General features: G+C 44.1%; 1 protein-coding gene across 10 annotated transcripts in view; it reads right to left on the reverse strand.

Annotated features, from left to right (window-relative positions):
- CEMIP (cell migration inducing hyaluronidase 1) overlaps positions 1–19295 on the reverse strand; it is a 121839-nt gene that overhangs the window by 39032 nt on the left and 63512 nt on the right. For all 10 annotated transcript variants that reach the window (XR_013929445.1, XR_013929446.1, XR_013929447.1 and 7 more), the window contains exons 7-13: positions 15742–15812; positions 14910–15005; positions 14162–14283; positions 11850–11991; positions 10854–11045; positions 1425–1600; positions 635–844 (exon numbers count right to left, since the gene is read on the reverse strand). Coding sequence is in view for 3 of the 10 variants with exons in the window: in XM_080395343.1 (XP_080251469.1) it covers positions 635–844; positions 1425–1600; positions 10854–11045; positions 11850–11991; positions 14162–14283; positions 14910–15005; positions 15742–15812 (1009 nt within the window). In the remaining 7 variants the exon portion in view is untranslated. The remainder of the gene's footprint in view (positions 1–634; positions 845–1424; positions 1601–10853; positions 11046–11849; positions 11992–14161; positions 14284–14909; positions 15006–15741; positions 15813–19295) is intronic.

Consider the following 19295-nt stretch of genomic DNA (forward strand, 5'->3'; position numbering starts at 1 on the left):
GCCTTTTGGTGCTGTGTGCCAGTCTCCAGGATGCTCAGTAAGGTAGCATTGTTTTCCCTCTGCATCCTTACCCCAAAGAAGAAGGTGGCACCCCTACATCTGGGGAGAATCTGAATGTGTTCTTACCATCTCTGGTGTCCTGTAACTTGTCTGGCAAGCACAGGTCATTCTATAGAATTACCCTAAAAGATTTCTTCTTTCAGAGGGCAACTCCAACAAATGAGAGTTCTGTGAGTGCTTAACGTTGTGAATGGCACTGCAATCACAAACTTTTATTACATTACAGGAAAGATGAAGCACGCTTAAACCTTCTGATTATCCTCTTTAAATAGCAAGCTCTCCGTCTATAGATAGACACAACTACTCATTAGAGATGGGCTGGCCCGCAGACGTTGCTGCACACAGACAGAAGCTCTGCCCGCTCTGAGTCAGCACAGCCTGCAGTGCCACACTGGCCTCCTCCATTTTAATGTGGGTTGAAATACACCTGGAATATATATCCACGTCAGGAAAAGCCAGACGCTAGCTCTAACAATAAAACACATCGTCCTGCAATAATTAAGCTGTATTAATGCTATGAGGAAATTTTTTGACTGGTGCCTTGATTGCTAAGGTAGACTCCAGGGATTCTTACCAGCAAACCGTTGGATCCATGGACTGTGACACAGCGGGAGAAGGTATGGTGAATGGCGACATCCTTCACGTATGTTGGAGGGTTGTAGCCTCCTTTCTCATCCACATCTCCAGCCATATGGAAATGAATTGGGTAATGCCCCATTGTCTGCTGGCCCATATATTTCAGTTCTAGACCTTCAATGTGGGTAGCCTTAAAATCAAGACCAATCTGGAGAACAATAAAACATCAGTCAAGAAACACAAAAGACTGTTGAGGGTAAGAAGGAGGGGGGAATACAGGAATAGGAAGGGTTGCACTGTATCTGCTAGGGAGATTTACCACGTGGAAGGGAGTATATGGCTGCAGGGTGAGAGAAAGAGTGTCATGGTGGCAAAGGGGATTACCTCTGATGCCCCCACTGCTGCCATTGCTACATTTAACTTAATTTTAGAAGGAAAACTATTCGCATTTAATGTTTTCTGTGAGTTTCAGTCAGCTGGGCTCAAATCGAACTCCCTGGGCTGAGCACCACTAGAATCTGGGGAAAACTGGGATCGGAATGTGGGGACAATACCTTGGGTGGGTTAATAACCAGCCTGGCTGGCTGAGCAATGTCTGCAGGGGCGTGAGGAGCACTTCAAAGGCAAGGGGCAGGCGGCAGCAGCGGGGTGGATCTGCTGTACTGCGGGGAGAGGCTGTTTGCTCAGTGGGTGACGTGAGGGGGTTTTCCCTTGTGCATCCTGGCTCCCTTGGTATGTGAAGGTGTGGCTGGGAGGAGGAAAGTGCAAGGAGAGGGCTCCAGCCCTACCTTGATGTGTCCCCCAAAGGTGTCGAAATCAAAGAAGGAGCATAACTTGCTGCTGTACTCATAGCACTGCCCTTCCATCTCGCCCATCACCACAACGTTGCGGCTCAGCAGCCCCACTTCTGCCCGCATGTCAACGCCGTCAATGACTTCGCCAATGTGGAGGTATGTCGCTTTCCCTAAAAGAGCAAGATCCAGTTTCAGGGTTACTCTGCCAATGCTGCTGGTTTCCCCTTGTGCTTCCTGTGGTGGTGTTGGCATGATAATGGAGTAATTGAATCAGCAAAAACTGTTGGCTGACTCCTCAAAGGAGGGAAGGCTGGAGCACAGGTGTCACCCAAGGTCTTGCTGAGATATTTGCAACAGAGGAAGTGGGATTTTTGGTCTGAAGTTGCTTCATTGAGCCAGGGAGTTAAACCAACAGTCTGTTAGACAAAACATAGTTCCTGCCTTGAAAAGGGACCGTGATCTTTCAAGATCTTTTTACTTTGGATCACAGTCAGTCATGTATGAACATCCAATGTAAAGAAATCTGATGACGCAGCTACTGAACAGTCCAGATCGCCAAGGTTAGGGCAGCACTTCCTACAGTGAGGCACTGGGTGCTGCTTAGATCCCACAGCACTATTCAGGGGCGAGCATCAGCGTGATGCTGCTAACGCTGTGGCTGTTAACCTAAGCAAGGAGAGGGCTGGGCAGAAAGCCTTGCGGCGATTGTGGCTTGGGACAATTGCAACCCCTCATCCAGCTTGTGGGATGCAAACCCTCCTGCTCCCTGCCCTCCCAAACCTCTCAATGTTAGATCCACCTGCATGTCTCCAATTTACTTTCAACACTTCCCTCTGCCCTGGTGTAGTCAGAGTCGATGGGAACTTCTATCTGCCCCAGGCCACATCTCCCTTTGCCAGGCCAAAGTTACTCGTAACATCCTCCTCACACACACCTGGCTCCACGGAGGGGTTAAAAGCACAAAAGGCTTTCCCATGCCTGAGCAGAAAGGGCTGAAGTTCAGGCAGTGCGGATGTCTAGAAAGCAAAATCATCTCTTTGCTGTAATCTCATTCAAACATATTCATATTCCCTCCTTCCTTCCGCAGCTTTCTGCAGAGAATGCAGTTGGGAAAAGGTTCATCTTACTGACTACATTCTGTATTATTCCAGTAAAAATAAGTAATAAACTCTTTAAGTAAACACTGAACTTTAAGGAATGCCACACTTGCCTGTATTTAATTTCAATGGAATCGTTCAAATCCGTAATTAGAAACAAATGGAAAGCCTGAAGCCTGGATATCGCTGCGAAGCACTTCATGCTTAAGCAGAGGTGCCAAGTTGAGGGGAGGATTTTGAACATTAAAACAGTCTTGTTTTTAATCAAAACATGATGCTCTGACTTTATAACAAAGATAAGCAAACACCATTCACTCCCTCTTCTGCAGCTGGGAGTAGTGTAGTTTGATGGTGATACTGGGATTTGGGAAGGGTGAGTGCTCCGCCTTGCTCCGAGACAGCTGTGCTTGCGGGATGGGTTCGCACCACCACACGTGCCTTCTGCCCCAGCACCTCCGCCTTCAAAATAACATGATCATGTGAAAAAAAAAACTCTCTATGAACTAGAGCAGCAATGATGGCAGAACAGGTGGACACAGCTTTTTGGCTGTGGTGGAAGATGAGGCTCCTCTGAGCTCCGCACTCAGTCCTAGGAACGGGGGTGCTGCAAGGGGCCACAGGTTTGCACCTCACCCACTTTTGCAGTTGCCTGCCTAGAAAGTCCTGGTCTTCCCTGTGTTGTTGCTCTGAAGCCAGTGAACCTCATCAGATGTGTGGTCAAAACTAGACCCAGCCCCTCCAAAAAGCAGCTTCGCTTCCCTTAGTCACATACATTTAAAAAGCTGCTGTGGTGAGTGTCCTCCACACGAGGGTACTCTGTGCTGGACCCTTGAGAGAGGCTGTTAAGGAGAACAGCCTGTCACACAAAACTGTTTTTAAGCTGTTATTTTTAAGTTTCCCCCAGAGCTGACCTTTCCTTGATTTACTAAAATGCAGGAAGAAGTTCAGATAACCATAAGAACATCCTATATGAAGCCACATCTCTAGGATTTGTGGCAGTGAAATTAGATAGGCAGTTTTGTTATTCATGTGCTGAGCTCTAGAATAATAAATGTCATGCTTGCACGTATTTAATTTAATTTAACACCAGTCCAGACATGCAAAATAGGGTAAGCACTGACAGAAATGTTAAATACAGACTAACCGGTTTCTAAATATAACTTCTTGGGTGCATGTTTTTCACTTTGTGCTTTTGCTGACTTGACTTGTTTGGAGATAAAAGGAGAGATGGAAAACAATTCCCTTCCAACGTAAAAGTGGATTTTGAATAATAGCTCCTTTAACAGAGTTTTGAAAAACAAACCTCTCCTAAGGCAGCTAGAAATTCAGGCTCCCCATGGCAATAGGGCTGTGCTCCTAAAACAGCTTGTGACAGACAGACCCTGGCACGGGAGTCCTCAGGTGCTGTAAATACCTGCTGGGATCCAGCACTCTGGTACCGGCCACTTGCCATGGGGCTGGGAGCACCACGATGTGCATTTATAGACACGTGGCACTTCCAGGGAGCCGCTGGGGCATGTTTGGTGACAGACATGAAAAAAACCACAACAAAAGAGGCTGCTCCGTGGCGAGTTTAGGGAGTGCACACAGGGATGGGAGCATCTCGTTCTGCAGAGCTACAAATTTGAAGTCAGGCTGCTGTTCACAGCCAGCACATGGAGCCTTCCCAGTGAGCAGCCACGATCCCTGAGACCCCGAGCACTGGCCATAGGCAACCCCCAGCCAGGGGTTTGCAAATTGGCACTGAAGTGGTTTGATACTAAGAAGGCAACACTGCGCTTTGAATGTGGGAGGAATGTGTCTGCCGCTTCAGCATCAAAGCTGATGTCTGCGATTGCCCAACTGCTAGTAAACCCAGGGGTCACTGATTCACCGTTTCCTCCTTTGGGCTTGGTCCTGCCGCAGCCCTCACGGACAGATGTTGTCCCGCCAGCAAGCCAGGCTTGTGCCATGGTATAATCTAAACCAAACAAAGCCTTGCAGTGACACAGATTACATCTCCCCACAACGGGCCTGTGTGACAGGCTAGGAAAAACGCCCCGAGTTTGCTGCTGTATTTGTCATACCAGTGCCTCCAGTTAGCAAAATGTAAATTCACAGGGAACAGCTGTAATGTGTGGGCTTGCCTGGTAGAAGTTTTAATTCAACAAGATATGAGCATATTTCCATGCTTATTACTTGACAGTGATTATTAAAGTTGCCAGTTGGTAAGGACAAGGTAATTATTAAAAGAAAGTATGCCTTAAAATAAACATAGATGATGCACTCATCAAGGGCATGCTTATGTCAACAAAGCAGTTCAAAGGAGAGTCTCTCTAAACTGTACAAAGCTCCAGAAAAACCTGCCATACTTGAACCTAGCCATAAAACCTGGGTCTCAGGCCTTATCAGACCTAGGAAGGGTGGAATTTTAAAACTATTTCAGCTGCTACAGATGTGGAAGAGTGCTCAGCTCTGGCGAGTTACACAGATGTCTCTGAAATCCTGCCCAGGTACACTCATGCATTCCTAGAAGTGTTGGCTCTAAATGACACAAAGTGCTAAATCTCGCTTTCAGAAGTGAAACAGGTACTTGAAGGTCTGGGTTTGGTGAAGGTAAAAGTGGAGCTAAGATGCTCCTGGATTTTTTTTTTTTCTCTAAGGAGTCTTTTATTCTCCTTTGGGCTCTCTAAGGCTATGACCTTCTCTCTCATGGTCTTTTAAAGTTTCCTAAACAAGAGTTTTTAAAGGAAATGCTAAACACCAGCTTGTCTGTTCAACCCATGTAACCCAGTGACAGTCAATCCTTCAGGCAGTCTTTAAAATCAGTGCAACTCATTGTAGGTGCCAGCCCAGACCTCTGTCAGATTTAACATTTTTGCCAAATATTTGTCATCACTGGTGGTGATGCCCCTATTGCTTATATTTACTAACCAACAAATGTTCACACCAGCATCCTGTCAAATCCTCATTATTCTGAATTATCTCAATGGGGTTTGCTATTGCATCCCTAAGCCACAAGCCTGTAATGTAACACAGCATGGTCTGGGTGAGCTAACCAGCTTCTCGAGTCATACAGTACAACCTGATGTCTTAATGAATAAATATTCCTCAAATTCATAAGTTTTACGTGGAAAATTAAGTTGCCAGTAGAAAGACATACAGCAGAAGGGATGAAATTCTGTAAGGAGTTCAGAGCTAACTAAGCCTTCTTGGGACAGTTTCCTGCTGGGCAACTCATTCCTATTACAGCCTTTTGTTCCTTTTCTCCTTCAAGATCCTGCATGGTGTCCCACAAAAGTCAGAAATACACCCTCTATTGCAGGAGCATGAAAAGCCTTGAGTTCACGTGAACATTAGTAAGTGTATGCTCAAATTCCCTGTTGGACCAAAGCCCCTGTAGCTCTTTGGTTTCAAGGCTGAAATGAGCGGATTTTACTGCTGCCAACAGGGGTGACAGGAGGATTGATGTGGACCTAGGGCAGCACATCTGCTCATGCCGGCTTTAACCGGGCACTGAGAGGTCTCTGTGAGGTCTGTTAGTGTTTTATCCCAACGGCAGGGTCCCACCTCATGCTCCCTTTCTGCAGCAGCTACTTGGCAATCTACTGACATACTTCTGCAAATGCCAGGTTTTCCCTCCCTGACCTTCCGGGTTTTCCCTCACCTTATCCTGACATGTAAGTTCTTGCAGCTGGGATGGGAAGATTAGGCAGGTCTGGTGGACAAACAGAGCAAACCGTTACTTAAATCAGACTCAGGCTCAACCCTTCTGAACCTCTGCACAAGCCTGAATCTGTTTCTGGCAATTGTGCTTCCAGGCAATGCCCAGAGGCAGAAGAGCGAGCTCCCAAAGGCTGTTAGAACGGGCCATTTCCGAACATTTCCCACCCAGTCCTCAAAGTCCTCAAGCACCAAGGTGGCTGTAAGCTGCAGGGGTGGCTTCTGTGAGAAGCTGCCAGAAGGTTCGCCCAATGCCCGATGGAGCCACACCAGCTGGCTCCTCGATGGACCCGCTGCTGGCCACAGCTGAATGGTAATAAATTGCACTGATTTCCCCACGCTGAGCCTGTTTTGCCGGCGACGGTAACTGCCGAGCGATCTCCCTGTCCCCACCTCGGCCAGGAGCCCCTCGTCATGTTTTCTCTCCCCTGCCCGGTTGACGAGGAGAGATCGAGCGGCTCCGGTGGGCACTGGGCGTCCAGCCAGGGTCACCCCACCACACTTAAAAAAAGAGCTTCTGGCAAAATCCAGCCAGAATGATGCCAACTTCTAAACAGAACACCACAGATCTCTAAAAGTATCTGTATGTTGATAGTGGAGTGACTTCTGCCACCCTTACAGCACAAGATGAATGCTGACTGTGAAGTTGTTAGGCAACTACGTATTTACATTTTTAATTCAAAGTTCTCTGCATGAACAAGATCACAGTAAACTCCATATCTCTCTAGTATTTGCAACCCAATAAGCAGGATTTAAGATATGTGTGCTCGTAACCATAGATGCACCAGTATGTGGGATAACTGCAGTAATTATGCCAGGCACAAATAGTTTTTTCATGCTTTATCAAGAGCATATAGGAGCACAAAAGAACATTTCATCATTTTTGTTCCATGGTGAAACTTATCAGCATTAGTAGCAACTTCAGACAGAGCAACCAAGATGCAGATAAGACTTGTTTCCCAGGGAAACTAGACAAAATACTTGATCTTTCCTACTATCCAGTTCTATCATAACACCACAACCCTTCCTTCCTTCCTCCTCCCTCCCTCTGCCCTGCACCATTGTCCCTCCCCAAACCTTGTGAAGTTGGAAGATCAAACAGTTTTAATCTGTTCCCACAGAGAAAATAATCCAGGCACTAAAATGACAATTGAAAAGAAAAGTTAAACAAAGGAGGCAAGTGGAGAAAAAAAGTTCCATTCGAGTGAGCGACCATTTGACAGGGAGCAGGACCTGCAGAGCTGAGCCTTCATGTGAACCACACTTACTCATGGGAGCCGCAGTTTTGACGTTAGTGTAATTATTTCAATAAAGGAGTGCACAAGGTCAGTACCTGGGTTCCCTCCCTTGCCTTCTACACTGAGATCTGCAGTAGTCCACAGTTAAGACGACTAAATCCTACTAAAATCCAATGGGAATTGAGTTTTGATGCTCTTAAGCTGTTTTGAAAAGACCAGCCTCTAATCAATCCATTTCTAGCAAGTAAAGAAATATGAGGTTTCAGCAAGAAGTATCAAATATAAAGAGGACATGAGCTAACTAATGAGTTTGACTTATGTGGCACAACATGCTAAACCATGTTTATTAAAATATTATTAAATTACTAGAGCATCAATTATAATTAAACGTTAGTATGCCAAGCGGCTGCCACACCACAGTGTCTGTCCACAAAGCAGAGGTTTTCTGCCTCTTTTTTTAAGCAAAGAGGCTCTTAAGTAGTTCAGACCTGACATCTAGATTTCATTTAAAAAAAAAAAAAAAACGGAAAGGAAAAAAGTAAAGATTGAAAGGGAAACAAACCACCACAGGTAGGAATGGTTTTATCATTTGTCTTTCAAAGGGCAGACTTCTGGAGTTCTCAGCTGCTAACTAAACCTCTTAGGAAAATGAAGCCATTCCACTTATTACCAGTGACATCCCTCTGAGACCCTGCATAGAAATGTATCTGTGTGGAAGTGTTTTCTCAGGAGAAAAGCAATCTTGCCTATCTCACGTAGCAAAAGGCAGGCAGACATTTATGATGAATGTCTTCTGCATGCAATTAAGAGCCTAATGTGGCCACAAGCACCGGCTGTGCAGGGGCCGCTCACCTGTGCTAAGGCTGGGGCCAGTCCGCTGCTCGCCAACTATTTTTATGTGCTTGCTCTCTGCTGGCCGCTCTCCCTCCACACAGTGTTTGATGAGCCACTGGGACAAATAAAGCCCTATTTAACAGAAGCCTCACAGGTGAAATTAATTGAATCCCAGTAAGTTTCACCAAAGCCAGTGCCTGATCACGGGACGGTGGGTTTGTATGTACGTACCCGCGCACTGGCAGGTTTCAGTGCGAGGCGAGTGCCCACTGTGGTGGTGTTTGCCTCCACCAGCAATGGTCACACCTCGAAGCCCACCGCTGCAGTGCTGCTGCCCCCCTGGCTGGCAGGAGTGTGCAGGCAGGGCTGCAGGCATGGTGGAGGGGAGGAGGCAGGGAGGGCACCCATCTCCTGGCTCATTAGTGCTCCTTATCCTGGCTAATTGCATGTCATGGCACAGGGCAATGGGTGAAGTTACACCTTGGCCAGGAATAGAGCAGATCAGGGACCACCTGGCTCCCAAAGGCAGGGGACATCTCAGCTATGCCCAGGTTTTATTTCATCTAGATTGAATTTAGAAACAGGCAGACAATTTCATTTTCTAGTGTGAATGTGCTTTCCTTACAAGAAAGTTGGATGTGATTTTTATTACTGGACTAGATTTTGCCTTGATTTATATAATCAGTGAAATCCCATTGACGTCAATGGAGTTGCCTGGATATAAGTAAGGGCAGATTTTGGCCTTGGTGTTCATCTCAATTGTGGTAATAAAAGGAATGTCCTAATTCTCCTAAAGAGTAATGGGAGACCAAGAGCACAATTACTTTAACAAGTGTTTCCACTGTTTCTTTATTTGAAATTTACATTAATGTTTTTTGTTGGTTTTAACTCTTTATTCATTTCCTTAAACTAACTTAGTTGCCATTGTTGTAGAAGATAAATGTAATTACATGAATTTCCCAGATCAATTAGATTATGGGAAACCTAAGAGAAATATTCCTACGTCATCTTTATTTTTACTGACTATCTTCCAAGATCATCTCTATGATGTGACTTGTTTCATACTAGTCTGGTACAGTTTTTTCCAATAGCTCAAAATTTTCTCAGGAAAAATATTCGCTTGGAAATGTGTCTTCTTTGAAAGTACTACTCATTTCAAGTCATAAGACTATGATACATTCAAACTGTGAATAACATTTTTCTTGGCTTGATGAGCATCTCTCTTTTGAGCCACCCAACAATGAATGGCTAGAGCTCTGTGAGGAAGCAGTTGCCAAAGGAAGAATATCCGTACCTTCCAGAAGATGTTGCATCAGAGATAATGGTGAAGTAGTTCATTTCACAGAACTGAGCTAACTCCCTGGTGCATTGGATGTTCCAAGTACTCTCATGGTTTCTGAGAAAGATCTTACTGTAAATGCAGGCGAAACCTCTGCCTAAAGCAATTGCCAATGTGTAAGGAGAAGGTAATGTAACATGCTTGTTTACCACCAGGCATATGCTGCCTTTGAAATGCAGCCTCAGTTACTACATACGTTTTATTGTAAAATAACTTTGCTTTTGTAAACTATAAAAGTTAAGAAATCCTCATCTATTCACAGAAGAGGCAGTTCATGCAGTATTGCTCTGCTTATCAGTGTGCCAAAATACAGATCTAAAAGGGAAAGATTACTTCACAGACTCAAGTGGAGATGCAAATCTCCCACGCTGGATTTCATTTTTATGCTGGTATATCTGTAATAATCTGTGCTTCATCACAGCTATGCTACTTAATTGGACTTAGTCTCTGAAGGCCACTTTACTATCATTGGACTGCAACATCTTTTCATCAAAAGCAATTTGGTTTGGATTCGAGCTAGTCATCTTCAAGAGACAAATGCTGTGGCTCTGCAAAGGTTCCTGCTCCTCCTGCTCAGACCAACCCATGCAGCACCCGACCAACCCCCATGCTGTGGCTCAGGACAGCTCACTGGCCACATGACTCCAGAAATGTTTGGCGAACACATCACCTCTACGCAATGCTGTCTAGAGACACAGTAAACGAGAAACAGTAGCTTCAGTGGCACAAAACAGTGCTTCTAAAATGTGAAATTACAGTTATTATTAAATAACTTCCCTAGGAAAATAGCCAGCTGGACATTACTTCCTAGCCTTATAGTCTCTCATGGTCTGCTCCTGCCCCAGCTCACTCTTCAGATCAGCTGTGTTCACCTCCTGCTTTCTAGGAGATGATGCATTTCCAAATACAGTTACACAAATTGAACATTTCAAATACACCACCTGTGTCTGTCTCTCTTAAATAAACACATCCACTCAGTACTGTGACTCGGGGACAAAAAATGGTGTCAGCTACGAAAAGGGAAGGCAGAAAAGAACGAGAATCAAGTTAGCTGGCTTTCAAGCACAGAAGGCATACGTTTCTCAAAAGCATCTGAAAACTAGCCGTCTGACTCTGGCGTCTTCCAGCTCTGCAATTCTTAATGGAGTCACCTCAGCACAAATGACAGAACTGGTGACCTGCAACACCAGCACAACAAGCTGAAGCACCTTACCTGCCACCTTGACCTGGGTGGGTCTGCAGGCTCTGCACGGCAGTACCTCGAACTCCTCCGCCTGGTACATGGAGTAGTCAGTGCTTGCAACCACCAGCCTGTCTCCAGGTTTCCATGAGCTCACATCATCCACCAGATTCAGGACCGTGCTGTTCACATTGGTGTCAATGGTTACCGTAAGCTTTGGTTTTACTGAAAAGCCAAAATGGAAGGGTGGAGAATTCAGTTAATCTTATCATAAAATGCATGCTATTTTTTAATTATTTTTTTTTTTTTGGTGCCTGGAACGCCATCAAAAATGATGATTTCCTCATGCAACAAAAAAAAAACCCAGTTAACTCTTCCAAGCGTGCTTTTTACTGGCTTTGGCTTGGAAAGCGAGCAAACAAGAAAGTGTTTTCCTTTAGTTGCAGGCAGGTGGATTTTCCACTCACCCCAGGACTAAATTTAAACGTAGCTTTTTGTGGCTCATTTTCACCACACCCACTTAGCAGCAGCACTTGTGGGCGCTGGGCACTGGTATTTACAGCAGCTAAGTGGTCTTTAAGGCAATGATTGTTTGTCTGCCACCTTTTCCCGAAGAATCCTAATGCCCTGGGTCATGACCAGCATAGGGACAGCCGTGTTGGAATTAATAGCCACAAAATAAAGTATTACTTTCAAAACCTGTTGCCTCCACACACTCCGATGGTCTAATCCTGCTTCATCGCAAAATGCTTTAGCAAAAGACAAGGTGTTCACAGGAAGGGACTTGCCAAGTATTTGCCATAGCCTTGCTGGGGTTTTGAGGCACCACCCTGCTGCTTCTGTTAGTGCTCAGGAATTTTTTCCCGAGATAAACCTTCAGCCGCTTTATCTGTGTTCACGTCAATAGCCCGGCTCAAGTTTTAGCTTGGGAAATTGCTCAGGTTGTTCTTACGCTGCACAAGAGCCAGTCCACCAGCAGACAGTATTTCTGCCTTTCCCTGCTCTGGTTCTCAAACACGGGGCACGTACCGGCTCTGCCGCAGAGGAACCGCACTCTGTAGTTGTGGCAGCCCTCGCCCGTCTGGTCCTTGCCATGGCACAGGAACATGTAATCGTGGCCGCTCTTGTAGAAAACCTCAGTTGTTAAATTAGCTCCATCAAGCGTCATTGCCTGGAATGAGAATAGTAATAAAAAACAGGTGATACCTTGAGGTGAAGGGGTTCCACCAAAACATTGATGCAATCGGAAGAGGCCTTTGCTTCATTTTGGGTGATGCACACCAGTTGTATAACAAAATGTTGTGACTGGTACGTGTGCTATCCAGCTGGCTCTCCAGCTGGTGCTCAAGCACAGCTATTTTGTCCACAAGATGCACAGATTATTGCTAGGTGGCATGCCTTTCTCCTCTATCTATATTAAGACCATGTGCTTTTTTGGGAGGAGTATTCTGAGCTTCACTAACATCTGCCTCGGTGCCCTAGATTTTCTCTTGCCATTGATTTGCAGGCAGATGAAAACACAGAGCAGAAATGCTTGCGCCCAAATGAACTCATGGTTTCAAGCGTCTTCACTGCACTCATTTCATCGCTTGTGGCTAGGCTGTGTCTGAGCCTCACAGAAGAAAGAGGTAGGAATGCTATTTCTTCTTTGCATGCAGCAGTCCCTCTATAAAAATAAATGGTGCAACACCCATTGTGCCAAAAGGAACAAGAAGAGGTGGCCTTTTCTCACATAAAAGTACCAGCCTGTAGAGCTGCCTTGAGAAAAAAGGCTGTATCATGCCAAGAAGCAGGGCGATGTGCTCCTGCTGGGGCAATGTCACCCCTCAGGGTCATGTTAAATTTCACAGTCCGGCTCCATAGGTTGCAGTTCTCTTGACCCTTTCACAAAAGTGTGATGCATTGCATTGGGCAATCCAAGTATCACGCTCATTTTAACAAGGCATCAGGAGATAAGCCATCTTTCAATGAAGGGTCTGATCCTGATTCTCTCACTTAGGCAGACCCTTCTCATTAATGCATACACCTCACTGCCATGTACAGGATTAGCACCGTCAGCTGAAGGAATGTGCCTCTGGCTGTGCTGCACTTCTGTTATTATCATCATATCTTCAATTTTCTTGTTTGCAGCCCGGCTGGAGCAGGCCAGCTGCTGTAAATCAGTGTAACTTTATGAAAGCAACCAGCAACACCAGATTACACTACCTGAGGATTTGCCCTAAGATCTGCAGGATAAACTGAAAAATGTTGCCTTGCTTTTAATATACATGGAAAAAAAGTAACTGTCATTTAACAGAAGAGAAAAAAGGTTTGTTTCTTGAAGAGAAGAGTGTCTTTTTTTTTCACCCTCTTTTAATATGCATGCTAGAGGGGGCTGTATCATAGCAAACATCTGACCCTTGTTTTGAACTAAATTGTCACTTCTAATACATGTATATGGAAGCAGAAATTAATGTGGATTTGCTAAGACCTGGCAAAAAATTATAGGGCAGTTTTTTCCTTTCTGTTCAAGAGGACATTCTTTATAACCTGTAGCCCTGGAAACTTTCACTCATACTGTCAGCATTGCCGTTTACTTCAATAGCCACATTCTTGTGAATAAAGACAACTCTGCTGGTTCAGAGTATGCATGAACCTTAGGTTCAGCCTCCCGCAGATACGAAGTATTTTATTGCCTTTTGCTAGGCAATGCTTCTGCTATAGTTGTTTTACCAGGTAGACATGAACATATGCAAAAACCAAATCTTAGTTTTTTTGTGTGTGTGTCTTTAAAGAGGCTTTTGCAGTCTCAGGAAGGGTATACAATTTCTTCTCAGCATGCTGGCCTATTGGCATAACTATCATGTTTAGCTCCAAACAGAATTCAAACGTCTTTCCATGGAGAAAAAACTATTGACTCCATGAAATGGCTGCAAGCTCACTGATATTTTTGACAACGTACTACAGCTGGTAGTTTTACCATCTCATTACATTTTGTGATCAATTTTTTAGGTAGGGTCCATTCCAGGACCATTTAAAAACTTTGAAATTTTCATGTGTTTTTTCCTTTTAATCTTCCAGCAGGGAATCACATATTTCATGACGGCATCTGTGCTGTCCATGGCCCCATCTGTACTCCTTTTCGTGCCAGAAGCCAGAATTCACTGGTAGGAGCTCAATTCTATAAACTTTTGTCTCAGAATGGTACAAGATTGGATACCAGAGCTTGCTGGTTATGTATTACAGCAGTGAAATAATAGGTGTCTTTTAGTTAGAAACAGAAATTACTGACAATTACTTTGAGGTTCAGTGTCAGTCCAAAGAGGATGTGCCCCTCTAAAGCAAGCGGTAAGCTAGCCTACCTGGATGTCAATGGGTTGCCTACAGATTTTATCAGGATGAGCAGCTTTGAAGTCAGAAAGCTTCTCCACGTCCTTAGATCTCGCTTTATCAGGCTTCTCAAACCACTCTGTCCATTCTACATCTGGAGACAAGTGCAAACAAGAAAAGTCATTTGACAAAGCTTAACAAATGCAGCAAAAATGCATGAAGCATAATATGATCTCAGATATCATTCACAAATTTCTTCACTGATGACCTGATTCCTGCCTCTTCCTGCCAGCCTGTCAGCCGCTTTTAATGATGCCATGAAGTGTAACCAGCCAAGGGAGGGCAGAGTTATTAAAAGCTACGTAACTGGAGTATGCACTATGAGCATTATTAATAGCTATGGATTTTGGATCGGTGTCCTCCTTAGCTGCCTTCTCTGATCTTCAGATCAAGTTACGACCAGTTACTGTATGTTGTCTGAAACATGGACATGATGACTATGCAGTCAAAAGAAGTAAGAGGTTGTGTGTGATCTCTTAGATCATAAGAGATGGAATTTCACACCCAGTGCAGTAAAGGAAAAAGGATCCCAGTATTCAGAGAGTCCTGGAGACAATTGGAGAAAGAATCTCTGCGTATTCTTTACTTGGGTGAGTGGCGACGTAAACAGCAGCTAGCAAGCCCCCTCATCCCAAATGGAAAAGTATTTCAGTAAAACGGATGATTCACCTTATGTGTCAGCTATCTACCACCAAGCTAAATGGCACAGAGACCTCTTACCTTGAACCCACTCGCTAGTCAGAGAGACATTAAAGTGTTCCCCATTCTCAGCTTTGAATAGTTTGAATACTTTGGCTGCAGCTGACCCTTTGTGACCTGTAAAAAACCCAAACATCGGTAAAATCACTGAATGCAATCGACAAAAGTCAGAAGTGAAAAGGTAATGGTCCACATGTGTGTTTGTGTACTTTGGCGACATCATCCAGAATTAGTCCTGCACAGCTTCCAGAAAAATGTACTGATCTTGGAATGAGCCTTCAGGCACTTTTATAACTGCTTGGACAATCAGGAGGACAAATATTCAAAAATCAAGACAGGATAAAAAAACCCCAATGATTTGTAATATATTGCTATTTTTATTCTATGTTGTATCAAGCCATGTTATTAGCTGCTCTTGAATATGCCATGAAAAGACACAGACTCAGAAGTCTTCAGGTTGCAAGAAAATGGTTTCACAGGAGTATTTGAGGCTATCGATACAGGACACACTGATTACATTTTTGGCTGGTATGAACGGGGTTTGTTCCATAGCTTTGTGTCTACGAGAGGCAGTGTCTGAGCTCAGTGGAGTTACATGTATTTAAACTGCTGCAGGATCTCACCTTTGATCTCGGGGTTTGGATAACCTAGGTTATACCCCACTCAGCTGCCTCAGCTGCATGAATGGGAGGAAGCAATATATACAGGGAGCATTCAATTAAATGCATCTAACCATCAATTGCTTCAATGTAATGCAGTGTCAAGTGAAAACATCATTGACTAAATTAATCTCGACCATAACTCCAGCCACTTCCAGAGATAATGTCAAGCCAGCATTTTGTGCATGAATTACCTTGATATTCAATGTGGTCTTCAACAGAAGAGGAGGGATTTCCTTTAACGGTAATAAAGCTCCATGGGTGCCTGGAAAATGACAATGAGAAATGATCAAGTTATGTCATGTATAAGATGCATATGTTTTATAGCCCAATGTTTTCGCATTTCTCAGGGGCATCACACTCAAAACAGTCTGATCAGTGTGATGGGCAGCTTAGTTAAAATAAAAAATATCTTAACACACTGTATTTCTTTGGTAAATATATCAAAAGAGAAGGAATTTTGACGACAAATACTGGCTTAATACACTCCCATGAGTGGTTTCTCTCTTAAATGAGTGTTTAAAGAGGCTTGTGTGTGACAGACCCAAGGGACACTGGCAACTCTTTGGGGAACCTGAAAATCTTTCATGTGTGTGTGTGTGTGCATACACTAAAGAATATGAAAAGAAGCCACTTCTACTTGTACGTATACATAAATAAATGTAAATGATGCTGAAACCTTGGATATCACAATTGTCTTTGGAATGACCTACGAGAATTTCTAATAGACAGACTGGCTGGTGAAGGAGAATAAAAATTACCTAGATAGCCTTCGCATATCTGCTTTCCTTATTTTGAACATTGAACAGGGACAAAGGTTTATGAGTCTGAATTGTCTGTTCAAATCTGATCCCATGGCAGAGGTAAGTTCATTACCGCCTGATCGTTACTGGTTGAATAGGTTCAATAGCTATCAGCATTGGTGGAGAATGACCACACGGATGAGTAAGCAGTGGAGACAGACCGAAGTGCCTCCCCACCTTGGTGGTGAACCCAATTAGTAGGGGTCAGGAGGGAGTTTCATCTTCGAAATAGAAGTTCAAGCATAGCTGCTTTTAATGACTAACAGAATAAAAAATATACATCTAGGGGTGTAGGGAGACTGTCACTCCTACCCTGCATTTGGCGAACAGTGCCACAGATTAAATCATGTCTCTGTAAGTATAATTACCCAGTGATTTCAATTGCATCAAGATTCCCCCTTGAGTCTTGCCGGTCACCTTCCATTTACCATCTGCTGGTGTAAGTGAAGTTATAAACCACCCCGGGACTTCAGAAGAAAACATACACAGACATTGACAGATAGCCACTAAAACACGCACGGATCCCCACTGGCATGAGCTGGCTTTGCTGGGACTCATAGCCCCAGACCCTGGGGGCAGCAGGAGCAGTTCTGGGTGAGCACTGGTGCCCCCGGTGCTGTGCCAAGCTCCCCCGCAGGCACTGGCCACAGCTCCTCCAGAGAAGGCAGTCCCAGCAGCGTGTCCCCAGCCCGAGCACAGGGCAGGCTCAGCAGGAGCTGCCAGCACAACAGCCTCGGGAGCCTGCCTGCCAGCCAGATGCTTCTGCTGGAAAACTCGCCTGTGCACCAACTGCTGACAGCACTGCTGAGCTGTGATCTCCATCCAGGGAGAGAAGGGGGATGAGGGCAGGAAGGACACTTTATCACTCAGCAGGCAAGACAGATTTTATTTTTTTTTTGGTCCCCAAATTCAAAACAAATGACGGAAAAGATGATAATCTCAAAAATAATCTAAAGAATATGAAGCTATCTAGTTCTGCAGCTCAAGGTTTGGCCCCATTTCATACGTTAAAATACTTGTTTCTCACAGTTATTTTATCATTAAAAATAGTTTTAAAGTCATTCAACCCTGACACATAAGGACACATGCAATCTATTTGGGCTATATGAAATGAAGGGACCAGTAAATCCAACTAGTGATACTTGGGTGGGATTCCAAAGAGAACAACTATATCATCAAGTGCAGAAAGGCTTTCTTTTAATTTATTAGTAGAAGGGGGCGGGAGCTTACACTTAAAGAGTAAACTGACTTTTCAAAACGACAATAGAGGAGGAATGCAGGATTTTCTTTTGATTCCTTATGTGTTGGACTCAGCAAACAGGCAACTGAATGCGATGCCAGGAGGATAAAAACATTTTTGGATAAATCAGCACTGCTCATCGGCTCTGCTACGGCAAGGGGGAGTTGCACAACTTCACAATCGGATTGAATATGGAGCAACTGGAGATAGACAGGAATTTGTCCACATAACTGCTGCCGCCTCCAGAGTCAGAAAACAACCCAGCCTACAGCTGAACAGCCCGATTCGAGTGGCACCTCACAACATGGGAAACAGAAATTTCCTGAGCCAAATTACTGCCTGAGGCTTACACTGTTGTCATCTCAGTGATGCCCATGGTCAGCCCCAGCCACCAGCAGGGAGCTGAGAAGACCTGACCACCAGGATTCAGCAGGACCAGCCAGCAAAGCCCAGGTGCTGGGCAGTGGTGAAGGGTGAGAACGCTTACAAGGGCGCGTTAGAAAGAAAAATCCATCCACTGTCCTCTGTCAGGGCCTTCCTTTGCCATGGATGTTCAAGTATGTACATGTGTGTATAATTTTCCCGTCCTAAATATTTTTTTTAAGATACTCCAAAAAATTCCAAAAAGCACCTGTCAGGTATATACACCCTTATTCATAGTTATAGATGTGTCTGAAACATAAAGCAAGATGTCTAAATCTTGTTACATTAAAGTGAAGTGAAAGTTCAATTTGCATAAGGAGAAAAGCTTGGTTACATCTGACAAAGCTGCCTGTCTTCCACGCTGCCATCTAACTGCCTCTGTAAATCTGGTCCCAGCTGCCACCCAGAAAATGGGTTTTTTTTGAAACTGATGAACTTAAATGCTAAGGAGTCTCCTAAAAATACAGTCTTTTAAATAAGGCACCAAGATACAGGTAATTTTCCACAAACCAGTATGACAGTGGAAGACAATATTTACCAACTACTGCTGTGTTACGGTACCCACAATGTCCCTAGTATTTGTATAGGGAAATATTGTGGTATTTCAGATAACAGCATGATTACAGATAACACCTATTAGCTTTTTGACTACAAACAATAGCAATGTGGAAAGTCACACTTCCATGGATGAATTGCTATGGTATTCCCATTATAAGTATTTATGGCAAAGAAGTGAGAAACTAGCATTAAAACACCACAGCAGCCTAAAAACATCAAGTGCAATTTACTTTTATAAACATGCGAAACCCATCAATCTCTTCCTGTTGCACAACTGGAAAAAAAAGTATAAAGTTCAAAAATCTTTTCCTGTTTCCCTAATTCTAGTTTTTGAAAAGAAACCCAGCAGACTACTGGGCTTTAAAATAGGGTCTGGGTATTTGAGAGCAAGCATTGCACTAATGGAGGTAGCCTGGTTTTGAAGACTATGTCTAGAGCCTTAGTCGACTCTTTGAAATGAATTATCTGGTGCACAGGAGTCCCTGTAATATTTGACACAACTTCTTCATCAACCACCCCAAATCTTATTCCATCTGCATGTGCCCAGCTGACACTTGTTTGTTCCCACAGGCTGCTGTATTGAACTGCTTCTCCCTACAAGGCAGATTTATTTGTGTGTGTGTTCTACAGTGACCTTCTTAGTGCCTCTTTAAAAAAAAAAAAAGAAAGCCTACATAAATTCAGATAAACATAAAAAATATAATGGCAGTTAGGTAAATAGCAA

The sequence above is a fragment of the Falco punctatus genome (genome assembly GCF_963210335.1).
Source record: "Falco punctatus genome assembly, chromosome: 7".
Classification (NCBI taxonomy): Eukaryota; Metazoa; Chordata; class Aves; order Falconiformes; family Falconidae; genus Falco; species Falco punctatus.